At 43.3% G+C, this 15,456-nt stretch overlaps 1 protein-coding gene across 4 annotated transcripts in view; it reads left to right on the plus strand.

Moving 5' to 3' along the window:
- Nucleotides 1-15,456, plus strand: part of NOX4 (NADPH oxidase 4) — a 285,490-nt gene that overhangs the window by 120,427 nt on the left and 149,607 nt on the right. For 3 of the 4 annotated variants that reach the window (XM_025200844.1, XM_025200842.1, XM_025200845.1), the window contains exons 6-9: nt 10,353-10,459; nt 12,418-12,502; nt 13,702-13,799; nt 15,282-15,309. In XM_025200844.1, coding sequence (XP_025056629.1) covers nt 10,353-10,459; nt 12,418-12,502; nt 13,702-13,799; nt 15,282-15,309 — 318 coding nt within the window. Of the gene's footprint in view, nt 1-10,348; nt 10,460-12,417; nt 12,503-13,701; nt 13,800-15,281; nt 15,310-15,456 lie in introns of all 4 variants that reach the window. The other variant, XM_025200846.1, reaches the window with a different exon arrangement.

A 15,456-nucleotide genomic window follows, 5' to 3' on the forward strand; every position in this document is an offset into this window, starting at 1 on the left:
ACTCTTTCCTGCCTACGCAGGGGGTCGGACTCGATGATCTATTGAGGTCCCTTCCGACCCTAACATCTATGAATCTATGAAACCCTACTTCTAGCCTTTCCCTCTCCGCAACCAGAGCAGCAAAAGCTGCAGAAGCATCAGCCAGGGACTTTTTTACAGTCTTCAAATCAGGTTAGAATTTGTCCCCTGCTCTCAACTCTCCCTTCTTTCCCCTCCATGCTCAGTGGTACCTCCCCTCCTATCCCCTCTCCTGCCCCACTATAGCTGCTGCTGCTGCTGCAGGGAGTGACTACATAGTGAGCTGGGCTTGGCTGGGGACAGCGGTGGCAGTGAGAGGGTTCCCCTTTCCTGTGCCTACTCTGGGGCTGGCAAGGACACCCCGGGGGACTGGCTAGGGAGGAAACAACTGTCTGCCACCACCACCACTACTGGTTTCCTGGCTTAGCTTGCTTTTCTGCCCAGTCTAGCTGGAGCAAGGCAGGAGCATTTCTGGAACTCCCCCTGCCCTTGAGTCAGGTGGGGGCAGTGGCAGTGGGACGTGGGAGAGGGGGTGATTGGGAGGATAGAAGAGGCACCATTAATCATGGAGTAGAAGGGAGAGGTGCTGAGAGTGGCTATAGGGATTGGGAGTGGGATTCTTAACTTGCTTCAGGGACTTTAAAACGTCTCCAGCTGCTCTTCCCACATTATGGTCTGAAAGAGAGTATGACTGCACCATTGCACCCTCCTGGATCTGCCCCTACACAGCAATGCTTAAGGTTTTAATCTCTGAGTCCACTTGCCATTATAGCCCACTTTATATATGCTGTTTGCTGCCTCATTTAATGCTCAGCTTAATGTTTAATGATCCTTTGCCCCTAGTTGAGAGTTTAGCAAAGTTTTCTCTAACGCTTTCCTCACTTCCCAGTTTCTTTTGGTCTATCCACAGTTCAGTGACCCAGATAATAAACCACAGGAACTTAGCAGAGTTCAGAGAACCACTCTTCTACCTGGAGGAGGAAACAAAATACAGCACAATCCCTGTTATCTGGCATTGTACAAGCTGGAATACTCTATTAACCAGAATTTCTGCCCGGGCAGCCAGATGCAGGGGGTGAGGAAGTGGTGGGGAAAAACTTGGACGCTGCAGCTGCTGCCATCACCCGCCACTCTGTGCTGTTGCCGCTTTGTGTGCTGTCGCCCCCTTGCTCCACGGTATCTACCTCAGATAACTAGAATTTTTACAAACCAGTGCCCAGCATTCCCCGCTCATGCCGGATAACAGGGATATGACTGTATGCTGTATGTCTTTGGCATTTGCCCCCTTCTCTGTCTTATCAAGGCTGTATTCTGATCCCCATCATGACAGTACAAGCCCACAGCATTTGTTTTTTATGGAGTTATTCTAGATTTAGACCAGGGTAACTGAGATCAGAATGGGGCCTGCATTATGTAACATATACGACTATATGTCGCATGTATTTTAAAATGACGTGGCTCCTATTAAAATAACTTCCAAGGGACTGCAGATATCTGTGGATGGGATTACATTGTGTTCTGCTTGTGAAGCTTCCTTTTTTGGAAATAAATACAAACTAAACCTTTACTGAGGTAAGCAAATGTTCTGGGAACTGCATTTCCGTTGTCCATTTTCTGGGTGTAAATGAGCTAGTCTGGAAAGACTGTTTTTGCCAAACAAATTTGTCAGACTCAGCGGGAACAAGTGTTTCCTGTAAGCATCTAATTCTAAACCTTGCCTTCATCCCAGGCTGTGACATTTGCCTGTGCTTTGTGCTCTGGGATAATGAAAGAAAACAATTTTTAAACAAAAAGCAAGCAAGGGTAGAGAGAAAAAAAAAACAATTACAAGTTGAAATGGGTGGGAACTTGCCATTTATCATTTGCTCTACAGTTACTGTCCATATGCCTATTCTTACCTCTCATTAAACACAAACTAAATCATGGCAACTTCCTTGGGTTTCATTAAAAGGTAAACTATTATAGTTTAGTGTTTGCTTACTACAGGGTAAGAGCAGACACCCAAATGCATGGCCATTTCCCTCAGGCACCCTTTTTTAACGTGAGGTAATTTCTTTGTTTGTCTATAACCTAAATAAATGGAGCTCTTAGCTTTCATTATCTGCAGGGATCCTGCGCACAGCTCATCCTGATTTGCACCAGCTGATGGGGGTCACCACAAGACCATTTATTAACTTGGGAATAGCTGGATGCAGCATGGAGGTGGGGAAGGGCTCAGGTATGCAGTGCAAGGGGTTGTAGGCACACGATGTAGCAGAGGGCATCCAGACAGCGCAGCAGGAGTAGGGCTGTCTCACGCAGGGGTCCGTGGTGCGGTCGGCAGGTGTGCAGCTCCTGCTGGTGCGGCCTGTGGGGGCATTCAGCCTCCAGCTGCTTAGAAGATGGACAGGCCTGGCCTAGAGTATTGCTGGCTTGGATGGTAATCTAGGAAGTTGAAGGCTTGCATTCAGACTTCCTGTGCAAATATGGGTGGTCATTAGTTTTCTCTTTCACTCTGTTCATATCTATGGAATGGGGATATTAGTACTTAAAGGTGTGTTGTGCTGTGATGATAACTAACTATGTGACGTGATTGTGAAGTTCTCAGAAATAACAGTAATGGGGCAGATAATCTTTTAGAGGACTCTGTTAGAGGATCTCGAGCAGGAAGACTGGTGGTTGGCTTTTTCTGTTTCTGAAACAATTTAACGTGTTACTCGTATGCAGTCTTCTCTTTTTAGACAAGGCCAGCTAACCAGGAGAGCAGACAGGAGTGCATGTCTGCTATTTTATAGCTGGTTAATAGGGTTATGTTCTCTAAAACAAGCTATTTGCCTTGAAGCAAAATTATCTTCATTTTTAAGCATTGTTTAAACATCTAGCAGTCCATTTCTGTTGAGCCAGTTGTTACTACATGAGAGTTTTAAAGTCACCCAGGCAATGCAAAGGAAGTTGAGTAAAACCACTTAGGAACCATTTGGAAAGCATTAATGTCATGGTCAGACAAGATCCTTTGAGTAAATGTAATATCTTTTATTAGACCAACTAAATACAGGCAGCCCCTGCTTAACGCTGTTTTGCTTAGCACTGTTTCGCTGTAACGCTTGTTTTACATTGATACCCGATTCCACTTAACACTCAGTGGGTTTGGTTATACCATTCACAGGCATCATACATCTGGCAGCAGGGAGCGTTTGTTTCACCATCTTGGTTTGTCAAAAAATGTTGGTTTTACTTAACGCTGTTTTGTTTAGCGCTCAGTTTTCCAGAAACCAATTAAAAGCGCTATGCAGGGGTTGCCTGTAGTTGGAAAAAATTGTTCTTTGCAAGCTTTTGAGAACAAGCACCCTTCTTCAGGCATACCTGAAAGTTTGCAAAGAACACTTTTTCCAACTATTTAGTTGGTTTAGTAAACAATATCATATTTAACCAAAGAACCGTAGTGTCACGGTGATATTCTAGAGTTTTTGGAAGTTTGTCAAAAGTGACCTTAATGTTCTATTTGATTTTTGGATAATGCATAAACTGTGCTTCAAGACATTACTAATTGCATTTCCTTACTCGTTGACTACTAACAACCAGGGGTACACTGATAGAGATTTTTGGGGCTGATACCGATAGCCGATTTTTAAGGAGGCATATCAGCTGATACCAGTCCGATTTCCAATATGCAGCTCTTCAGGAACGGGTGTGCAGGTGGCAGATCAAGGACCCTGCGGTGAGGGAGGAAATGGGGCTGAGTCGGGGGCAGGGCGGGGAGGGGTGTGGGAGAGTTGCAAGTGGGTCATTTGTGGGGTGGGGGAGGTGTGTGCCCCCCAGATCTGCGCGGCGTGGGGCGGGCTGCAGCTGTGGGCTGGGCCCGATGCTGGAGCCAGAGCAGGTGTGGGATGGAGGCGCAGCTTGTCAGGGGGGCGCGGGAAGTGGGGGCAGCTCCTGCTGCTGCGTGCAGCTCATCCGATGCTTGTCTGATGGCTCCTGCCACTGCTCCCACCATTTGTTCGGGAGAGCATGGTGGGGGCAGGCTGTGTGCCCGGTGAGAAGAGCACGGCCCTAGCCCGTGCCTCCCTGCCCCGCCCTGCAGATCTGGGGGCACATGCCCCCCCCCTCCCATGACCTCCCAGATGAGTGGCGGGAGCAGCAGTGGCAGGAGTCACCAGATGAGCACCAGATGAGCTGCGTGCAGTGGCGGGAACAGCCCCACACCTTCCCGTGCCTCCCCGATAAGCCGTGCCTCCATCCCATGCCCGCCCCAGCCCCAGCCCCTGCCTCAGACCCAAACCCAACCCCACACCCTTTCTTACCCTGATCTGCCCCCTACTCCCTTCCCCCTTTCTCCTCCCCTGCCACCACACCAGGCTTACCAGCAGCTCTCCGCACTGCCAGCTCTGCTCCTCATTGCATACATGCTGTGCTGCAGCTGCATACACACACAGGCATTTATTGGACAAATTACGGGCTGCATCGGGCTGACTTCTGATACAGAACATTTTCTTTATGTTGGTGCCGGTCCGATATTGGACTGATGTATTGGTGCACCTCTACTAACCACATCTGCACAATTTTATTTTTGCTCAGTAAAAGCTTAAACAAACCATTAATGAATCCATGTGCCATTTTGCATCAAAATATTTGACTTGTATTTCATTGTAAATTGTCCTGTTTTTTTAGAGTGCTTTTTGTAATGTCACTGATTGTTTTGAATCTGAATTGAATCTCCCACAGGAATAGCATTATGAATGAGTACTGGCATTTGTTAAATAACACAATGCAAAATGCAGATTATATTGAAGAATATTAAGTTATACAGCCACTAAACTAGCAACATGGGTTCAGCACAGAGCAGTCATTTTCCATTGGATGGTGAGCAAATTCCCCTACCTTGTTTCTTGGCCTCTACCCATATTGAATTGTTCAGCACATGAACAAAATTGGCTTTATTCTTATTTCATTTTTCCCATTTCAAGTCATTTGCTTTCAGTGTCACCTTTTGCATTTACATGGGACTGAGGGGAGAATATATGTGTCTGATGGAGGGGAAGAAGTCATACAGGGAAGCATTTGAAGGAAATGATTAATGTAGACTTGTGTTTGTGCACTGATAAATGTGAGGGTGCTTTTGCCCTATTGTGAGGAACCCATGAGGGCAGCAGTTAGAAATGCCATCTCAGTAAGAGAGCATATGAAATATTAGGGCCTCCAAAGTGCCAGCTTACTATCTCTGGAAAAGAAACCAGCAGCCTTCTCCTCGGGTACCCACTGCTCCACAAGTGTGTATGGTTTATATCAATACACAGATGGATGGTTATCAATTCACAGATGGATGGCTGAGCTTCTCTGTGTTCAGGGCAGTTTAGACTGTTGTGTAACAAAGGCTATTGCGTGATTTGCAAAAAGGTAAAAAAATTGGTGGCATTTCTGATGGACCTTTTATCTGCCAGTTTGAGCTGCTGTAAATAAGCATACATTTCCTGAGGAACAAAATGGTAAGTTAAAACACATCATTAAGCCACCACTAGAGCCTGGGGGCTCTGCCATTGGAACACAATGGAGCAGTGATTCTCAGCCAGGTTGCTGTGGCACCTTTCAAGGGTGCTGCTTGATGCCATGCAACACTAGCACTCTTAAGCGTGTAAACATAATGTATAAGATAAACCCAGAGATTTCAAATAGGAATCTGTAGCGTTAAAAACTTCCTGACCTCTTGTGATCTGAGTGCTTTTTTTCAGCAGAATTGCTCTATTATTTTTCTGGAGTCAAAAAAGGAGTGAAAACTAAGAGCTGGCATTTTCCTAGGGGTGCATTCAAATACAGTCATACCAACATACAACAAATGTAAGCACATTCTGAATTCTGAGCCCAGTAATGTCTAATGATAGCTATTTCTGGGAAGAATGGGTTGCATGAAAATACTTTAGGCAAGCTAGTGTTGGAGAAACCAGTTTTGCCATATTCATGATAGTAAAGCTGAAGTGAACCTTTCTGAAGTTTAGGGGAAAAGAGCTCTCGTGATCTTTCCAGTCATAATCTTGCTTTGATGAAGGAAGTGGAATTGCCGAAGTATTGCATACAGGGTTTGTTTAAAGTTATTTCCTGCCACCTTGGTATATAGATGACTTAGATGTTATTTAATGATGCACGCGATAGAAATAATATTAAGTCTAGTTAATGCTGGATCTGGAGTTCCATTGAAATTTTATATGAGGGAACAGTCACATTTGCTAAAATTTCTTTTAGAAAACTGCTGTATGCATACTATACACTTCAACTGAAAAATATGCATGTCAAAAACTTTTGATGTGTTGTGTGCAGTAAAATACAACTTATTAATTTTTTTTCCAGTTGCTTCTTTTATTAGCTTCATGGTGATATTCTTGGATTGTTTGGCTGTTCATCAAGAGCAACATGAACACTGGTTTATTTCTGGGATTTGCATAAGCTATTGTTCTAATAATTACCATGTTTCATACTCATTTAATCACTGGAATTCTCTCACCCACTCTCTAACCCATCAAAAGCTCTAATGAAAATATTTAAGCACTTTTCATATCGGTTATAAAAGCAATAACTTTCAAAATGATGTACACAGCTTATTTTTAGCCTCCTCATACAGGGGAAATGATTAATAAAAATAGAACCTCACATAGTTGACATTACACAAACATTTTTGTTGGAATTGGGTAGAAGCTTTTCAAGGCCACACTGACTTTTTAGACACAAACATATTTATGATGTTTTAAAGCAAATCACATGTCATAGAAGTGGCATCATGGTAAGCTTAGTCTCAGGCAGAGATGTGGTCATAATGTATTTGTTACTGAATGGCATAATAGTCATGATTTAGTTTACTGAAATTTGAAATCTCTGCTGTTTGAAGTCCCACTCACCCTTAGCCAGGTGAGATGCTCAGTGAATGCTCTAGAGAGGTCAGCTCAAAGGGGTGGCAGAGAGCGGGGCCATATGCAGCACGGTGATCATTACTACTCTTTCACAACGCAAATCCACACCAGCTCAGCTCTAACTACGCAAATGAAAGTAGCCAAAGGCTAGTAAGAGCTAATGTGGAGGCACAGGTGTCCACAAAATTCCTTTTTGTGAAGGTCTCATACTTGCTGGTTTTGTGGCCAAGCGAGGTGGATGGGGGAAGAGTCAAACCCATGGGAAAGTGAGTTCATGCAGCCTTTACGGTTTCTTTTTCTGTATTAGGAATAAGGATCCATTGTGAGCATGGGTTGGAAATCTCCCCAGATGGGGGTATAAGAATAAAGGATCACTGCGGTCTGAACCTCAGACCCCTGCCAGACATGCAGGTAAAGGTGTGATAGGATCTGATGCACAATCCAAACACTCCTGCCACGTATGTATGGGATCAAGTTTTAGATCCCATCACACCTTATTGCTAGCGCAGGAGGAGCCCAGGATCATGATCCCGGGCTCCCCCTGTACTGGCAAGTAGCAAGCTCCTGCATCTGGGAGCCCTCTCAGCTGAAGGGCCTTCCAGTGGCAGGGGTGCAACATGAGCTTCTATCAGCTGGTCTCGGCTCCCAGGTTTGGGGGCACACCATGTGCTCCTTCAGCTGGGAGCCATGCCATTAATTGCTTTAAGTCCAGCTGTGTTACAGTTTAAGACGTGATTAGCTAGTTAATGACGTCTTAAGTGTAATGCATGGCAGGGGCCTCAGGGTGTGTTTGTGATGCTCTGGGTCTCAGGAATCCGCTGGTTTTTCTCCCCTGTATCCTTCATAGGTATTGCTTCCTCCATGTTGGGAACGCGGTGCCTCTGCAGGGGGAGTGAAACACAGCGTTCCTTAAATAATGTACAGCAACTCCTATAGCATGTCAGGCAGGAAGTGGAGAATACAATTCCTGGTGAGGTTATAATAGAGCAGGAGATTGGATAGCATACAGTAAATCTAATCCCCCATGAAGAATTTGGGCAAGAAAACAGAATTGTGACCTCTGCTCTTCAGAGGTGTTGTGAGATCTTTAATAAGCACATGGGGTTTAGATTTTAGTTTACCTCCTAATCAGGGATGGAATATCTTCTTTAATCTTACAGTGGACATAATCTTGGTAGACATTGCTTGTGTTGCTTCTAAAATAGTAGAGATGTTAATTTACTTTTTCGTTTTGCATGTGTGTGTAATTTGTATGTGTTTTTATAACTAATTCTATACAGATGCACCTAATATATAATGCATACATATATAATATGAGCTGGTGGTACACTTGTAAGTATTTGCCATAAACAATTAGAAAGAAAGAAAAAATGTTATTTTTCTCAGTTTTTTTGGCATATTTTTTGTGATTTTTTTTACTAAACACAAAACAATCCCCCTTCCCAACATTTAAATATTCTTTCCCTTTCTCCCCTTAAAGAAAGGGAGAAATTGCTGGAAATGTTTTGGTTTTGATTTGTGCTGAAACACTTTTTTTTGGCAGAATGTTTCACTGAGGAGAAAAAATAATTTGCATAAAACGAAAAAATAGCAATCATCTTTAACATAAAATTCATATATATTTCAAATACATGCATGTATAACAGCTACATGAAATTGAATTGTTTTAAGTTGAATATATTGGGGAGAGAAATTGCATTTCTACAGAAGATCTTTATAAGTGTTCTTATCTACTGACAAGCTAATAGCACCTTTGGGGAAAAAAAGTAGTAGTAAAATGCTAATTCAAACTAATAACTTGGAGAACAACTGCAAATTACTACATTTTTTGAATTAGTAAATGGATGAGCAGACACATGAGCATGATAAGATAATCAAATGTAGGGGCATGGCACTGCAAAGTGTATGTTCCTCATTTATTTATTCAACAAGTGTAGCTTACTTATAAATAAATAGGTTCCATGCATGTCAGTGAATTTTATGTAGCATATTTTGTAGATGCTTTAGTAAATTGAGGCTCTCACCTGCTTTCCCAGCTATCAAATACCTAAAGATTTAGGAGAGACTACTTATTTTGGGTCCAGAGTTCAGAGTGTGTATATTAGCACTGTGTAAATTGGGGAGGAATGATTGTAAATCTACCCAGCAATCTCTGAATCAGTCCAAATGTTTCAATTTAGTTGAATTAATTTCTGACATTGTTTTCTGGCTCGTTTGCCACCAAGTGATTATATTTTCGTTAGGCGACTAATGAAGGCCTTCATGCTGTTTATCCCTTTCTCTGCTTAATTATCTGTCCAACTTTTCAGGTGATTTCTCAATGGAACATAGCATTCCTTCTGACTTGTTCTTTTCTTTGGGCTCACAAACACAGTTTAGGGTGACAGTTTGTTTTTTGTACAAAGGGATAAATTGTTGACATACAAATGATCCTGATTATTTTAGGCTGGGTCCAACTCCCATTGGGGCATTTACATATGTGGTTTACTGTGGAGTTGACTAACTACCTGAAAAGTAAAGCATCACCATCTACACATGCAACACTATTAGGCTGACGTAAGCTAATTAACTCCACCTTAGCATAGTACTGCCTGACACAAGTACTATTTTACGATGGAGTTATTTACTTCGCCACCGCACACGTGTAGATGGTGACCCAAGCTGGGTGGGGCATGAAAGTGCCTGCACTTGTGCCCCAGCCAGCCCCTCTGCAGCACATTGAGCCAGTGTGGAACAGTGAACTATGGTGGAGTTTATTCAGGTGCACTGATTTCACGTGTAGGTAAGAGACAGATAAGAGAGAATGGGAGATATGGGCTATTTATGAGATTGAAGGCCTGGCTTTCAAAAAAACCTTAAATTTTTTTTTTGCTTCTAGAGAGAGGCAATTCCTGGACTTCTCCAAGTTCCTCTAGGGAAGAGCAAAGAATTCTTTTAATTACTCCTCCCAGGGATTTTAATACCGTTGTTTTTAGATGAATGTAATTCATTTTGAGAAACCATTCTGATATTTAACAGAAAGGAGGGAAAATATTGACATTTTTGTAGAATGCATGAGGTGTTTGTTTCCTTCAGATTATGAGGGCATCCAAAGACCACAGCATTAACAAAATAGCTCAGTGGGACTATGTGGATTCTCTTGCACTGGTAGTTTGTAAGGAAATTCCAAACACCTGTCTACACCTATGGTAGCAACTCATATTGCTCCATATCCACAGTGCTGTATGCCCTCACAGTTATTCATGCGTTTATTTGTACACCTCCATTCTTCTACAAACTGAGGAGGTTTTATCTGAATTGAGATGAGGATTCAAAGCATAGAACAGCTGACTTGCATAAGGTCCCACAAAATGTCTGTGGTCAGCTGGGGAATTAGTCCTGGATCTCTAGACGCCCATGCTAGGACCCTAACAAGGCTTCCTTTTCATAATCTGACTCTAACTCTGTTCGTTCAGCTAGGATTGTGTATTAGCAGAGCTTCAGCATCTGTTCTCAACCTCAACTGCAGTGTGATCCTTTTACCAATGTGCCGTATTCTCCTGGCCTTTCTCCGTGGATCTCAGAAGGTAAGCAACAGCTGGAATCCAGTAGTTACAATGGAGAAGGCACTGTGCACTGCAGACACAAAATATAAGATAAATATTAGAGGTGCACTGATATATCAATTGCATATTGGATCGGCACTGATAAAAGGGAACTTACATTATTGGCTAACAGCTTTTTTTGGCTGTTGTAGCTGATAATGTTATCCAATAAATATAATTAATTATGCCTTCCAGCCAGGGCCCCTGGATGCTTGGGTTCTTTCGGGAAATGGTGGGTTTCCCTTTGCAGGCAGGCAGCATCATAGCCTGCAAGAGGTCCTGCTTGGGGCTACTGGAAGTGACACGCAGGGCGGGGCACATGCATGTGCATGGCTGTATGCATGCACATGGCCAGGAAAACAGCTGGGTAGTGTGAAGAACAGCTCCATGGAGGTAAGTCTGTGGAGGGGAAGAGGTGTGGGGGAAGGAAGAACCATGGGGGTACAGATCAAGTTTCCCATGGTGAGGGAGGGAGTGGGGCAGGGGCAGGGGCTGGGGTTGGGAGCGCTGCCCAGGGTGCTGCATGGGACCTGAGGCTAGGGCAGGAGTGGGACAGATCCACGGGCAGCTTGTCCAAGGGACATGGGGGGCGGGTGGCGCTCTGTGCCACTGCACATACCTCCTGGGGAAGGCATGGGGGGCATGTGCCCCCCAGATTTGTGCGTGGGTACAGGCTGCTAGCTGTGAGCTCGGGGCTGTATGTTTTGCTGCCTTGCCCTCAGGAGTCCCATGCCAGCTGTGCATCTCTTGTCTGCCTGGCAGCAGTGGGGGTGGCGAATTGTGCTGAGTTGCATTGGCATTGGCCGATATGGCTGGTTAATAATTGGCTGTTGGTACTGGCCATGACAATCTTTATTGGTGCACCCCTAATAAATATTAAAAAATTATGATGCAGACTTTATTTGTTATGCATTATCTTGGCTGCTCACAGTGCTGGTTTGCTGGCAGGTACCATAAATGTGCATGGTATAGGCATGCTCCCCTTGAAGTCAGTGACTAGGCAGTTGTGTTGGACCCTGTGTTAGATAAGAAATCTTGCTTTGGTAAGTAAGGTCACAGTTGCATGATGAGAACACTGCTAGAGAAGCATGTAAAAGTGGAGCTTCCTTATTCCCTTTTTTCTGTTCTTGTGCCACAGCTGGGTTTGTTCTCTAAACGTGAGAACTGTTCTCTGCTAGCATAGCACAGACCAAAGTGGCTGGGGGACAGGTTCCACCCCCAAGTTTGCAAAGGGCAAATACACATCATTGCAAATACACTGGTAGTTATGTCTCTCTCCCTCCAAGTATTCTGCAGCTCCTCACTTCCTTCAGCCTGGACAAGTGCCTTCTTGGACATGACTGAATCCCAAACAAAATATTTTAATGGACATCATGTAAAAGGGAAATCTGACAAATTAAGAGGGCTTGGTCTCTGCAAGTTTCCCAGAAACAGTAATTTTAGGGCTTGTGACCCACAAAAACACAAGTAATACTTTTAAAACAGTGCAGTCTCATTGAATGTGCACTTTTTGGATGGTTACAGGTTGAAGAAACCTCTCATCTTCATCCTGTGACTATGGTCTTTGAATCTGACAGTGCACAATAAACAAATACCTTGCTTGTGCTACTGGTCATTTGCAGCTAAGAAGTTATTTCACTTTCAGTGCAGGGATTCATAGATTTTGACTAGAAGGGCCCATTTCCATCATTTAGTCAGACATGCATAGCACAGGCCACAGAACCTCACCAAGTAATTTCTGCCTCCAGAAACTCCTAGCGGAGTTACTTTACTGTCATAATCCTGTTCTTACTGTGTGTCAGTTCCATGATTAAATGTCATTAAACCTAGCACACAAAATAATCTTGTAATTAAGCCACATCTCTGATATCAGTTACTTTTAACATTATTTGCTTTGCTTCATTTTAGAAGACAGATTGCTTGAATTCTTCTTTTACTAGGTTGCTAGCAGGAAAATGAGGCGACTGTTGGATAAAAGCAAAACTTTCCATGTGATGTGTGGGGTTACTATATGCATCTTTTCAGGTAAGATTTTCTCAATGTCTTGAACTCTAGCTCATATGGAAACTGCATAGAGTAATCCTAATTACTTATTTTTATTGTATGGTATGTTTGGGGGTAGTCTTGTTCTGTGTTTGCCTGTGTACAAGTGTAAGTCCTTTCTTAGATGTTTCTAAAATTGCAGGACTCACGTCTTGGTGCGGAGGCTTTTTCTTAACAGGTTACAAGTTCTGAAGGATCAGTTTTGATTGCTTACGTGAAATCAACTTAAAAGCTGCTGTCATAATCAATTTGAGAAAAAAAGTATGAGCAGTTTAAATGAAGATTCACGGATGTTAGAGCTAGAGAAGGCCTGTTAGTCTTTTTGTAATTACCAAATTCAGTGAAGCATGAACACATTTTTGACAAATCCTTTAGATTCAGTCCCCTCTTCCCACCTATCACATGTCAATCAGAGAAAACAAACTGTATATAAAAAGTTTAAAACTTAGCTGTGTTTTCAGGTAAAGGTATTTGTCTATCTCAGGGGTTGTCAACCGAGGGTATGCATACCCCCAGGGGTACTTAGGAAGGCCCTAGGAAGTACACACAGGTAGGCAGGGATGGAAAGCTGCCACACCCCACCCTGCACTGCTGCTTTCCAGGAGCAGGGCTGCGGGGGCGAGGGCAGCAGCGGCCCTCTGTGGGCTGCACAGGCAAGGCTGAGGGTAAGGAAGCTTGCACATGGCCATCCACCACCCTGCGCTGCTGCTGCTTCATGTCCAGCCGTGCATCACTTTCCCCACTCTCCCTCCCACTCCATATCCACCTGCCAGGAGTACACTTATTAAAAAAGGTTGAAAACCCCTGGTCTATCTTACCAACTAAAAAAAGATGCTAGGGGCTGATCTTGTTTCCATTTATTTCAGTCTTAACTAAAATCTGTAGGTAAGTGAATGCAACTTTTCAACTTGTCAAGGAAAGATGATACATAGATAATACTGATATTTACTGATACTGAAAATATTGATATTTATAGATAAAAATCTAGGCATAGAATGGACAAAATCATACTGATGCAGTCATCCCAGTAAGTCTCATAAATCCTCGTTCTGCAAGGTCAATGATATAAAATAAGGAAATCTCTTACAAATATGAGTTTCCAGGACTGTGACATCAATGATGTCACTTTATAAGACCTACAAAATACAGTTTAGTGGTCTGAGTTTTGTTTGGTTTTATAGTTGTACATGTTGCTGCTCACCTGGTGAATGTCCTTAACTTCTCCCAGAACTATACTGAAGATTTTCTGTCACTAAATGCAGCAAACTATCGTGATGAGGTGGGTATCTGCTCTTTTGTATTTTTCTTGAAATAGATGGAATTTGTTTTACATATTACAGTTTCTTTGCATGGTCTGTGCCATGCTGTTTGCTTTGTATACTCTGAAAATGCAATAGCCTGTGATTTTTATCTCTTCCTTTACACCAGAAGTTCCCCAATTTTTTCTTATTGCGTACCCCCTTCCAGTTTTACCAGCTGCCTACGTACCCCTACCAGCACATGTTTTATATTTTACCCCCTTACATGCCAATTATAACGAAAATTAAATCCACCATTGTGCAATTTCTTTTGCCTACACCCCAGAAATGGCTTGTATACCTGCAGGGGTACATGTACCACAGTTTTTGAACCCCTGCTTTAGACTGAGTAAAAGTTATTGCACCTAATGTTTGACAGCTAGCAGCATTGTCCAAGAGTTAGGGTATTGGACAGGGAACCAATAGCTTGATTTATGACTTGGGTAGATTACTTCACCTTGTTGTACTGCCCCCCCCCCCCCCCCCCCCCCCCCCCCCCTCTCTTCCCGCTCCCTTCCCCTGCAGTTGAAAAAAATAATATTTTTCCCCATTCCCTCATCACTCTATGATGGGGTGTGTTGAATGACTTCTTATGCTCTCTTGGGCCTTACCATATCAAAATTGCAATATTGAAAAGACAGTACAATGTGCCACATGTTGTAAGAATTGACAGGACTTGGACCTTAACACAAAAGCTGCTGTTGGCTTGAATGGGAACAGTAGCAGAGACTTTGAATGTGGCATTAGCTGTCTGCATGCATAGGGATGAGAGCTGGCTTTTTGAATGTGAAATGTAGCTTTTCTATTTGATATTTTTTTATGGAAGTCACTGAGTGTAGTGACTCAGGTCATTTGGGAAAACTCAAGTTACCCAACTGGAGGCAAAATCCTCCAGGTTATTTTTACACTTGTCCTATTAAGGCACATGGAACTCCATTTTACTGTGGAGTAGATTAATTAGTTGTGGAGTAAAGCATCACCATCTACATGTGCAATGGTATTAGGCCATAAATGGGAACAATACTATCTTATGCCAGGGTAATTTACTGCGATTAAATGCATGTGTAGACGCTGACAGCAGGTGTAAATTGCACCCATTCAGCCCAACCAGCTGGGGAGCCAGATTCCTGTCTGTCATCTAGCCACATGGCTCCTCACTTTCAGTACCCTGGTGTTCCAGCCAGCCCCTCCAGTGCCTGACACTACTACTTGGAGCCCAGGGCTGACCCTGCCATGTTCCCTGCCAGCCTGGGCCTGCTCCACCCCAGCTCAAATTGGTGCTGTTCCAGGCACACATGTAGATACTATGCCCAAGAGTAGTTTACTCCAGCTCAAACTGCTCCAGAGTTTATTGTTTTGCATTAATTGCATGTGTAGACCCCCCCTCCCCGTATTATTATTAACTATGAGGGTGCATAAATGATACTTACTTATGACGGCCTGCTTGGTATCTGTTTTTTCAGGATCCTCAGAAACTCCTTTTCACTACTGGTATGTCGGTTACTTTCTTTCCAGAATGTTGATGAACTAATTAGTTAATATGGTTTTCACAGTGCAATAAAATCAGAAATATATCCTGCTAGCTAGAACGTTGGCCTAGTAACAACACATTAATCTCAGTTCTGGCATCCAATATGT

The sequence above is a fragment of the Alligator sinensis genome, unplaced genomic scaffold, assembly GCF_000455745.1.
Source record: "Alligator sinensis unplaced genomic scaffold, ASM45574v1 scaffold602_1, whole genome shotgun sequence".
In the NCBI taxonomy this organism is placed as follows: Eukaryota; Metazoa; Chordata; order Crocodylia; family Alligatoridae; genus Alligator; species Alligator sinensis.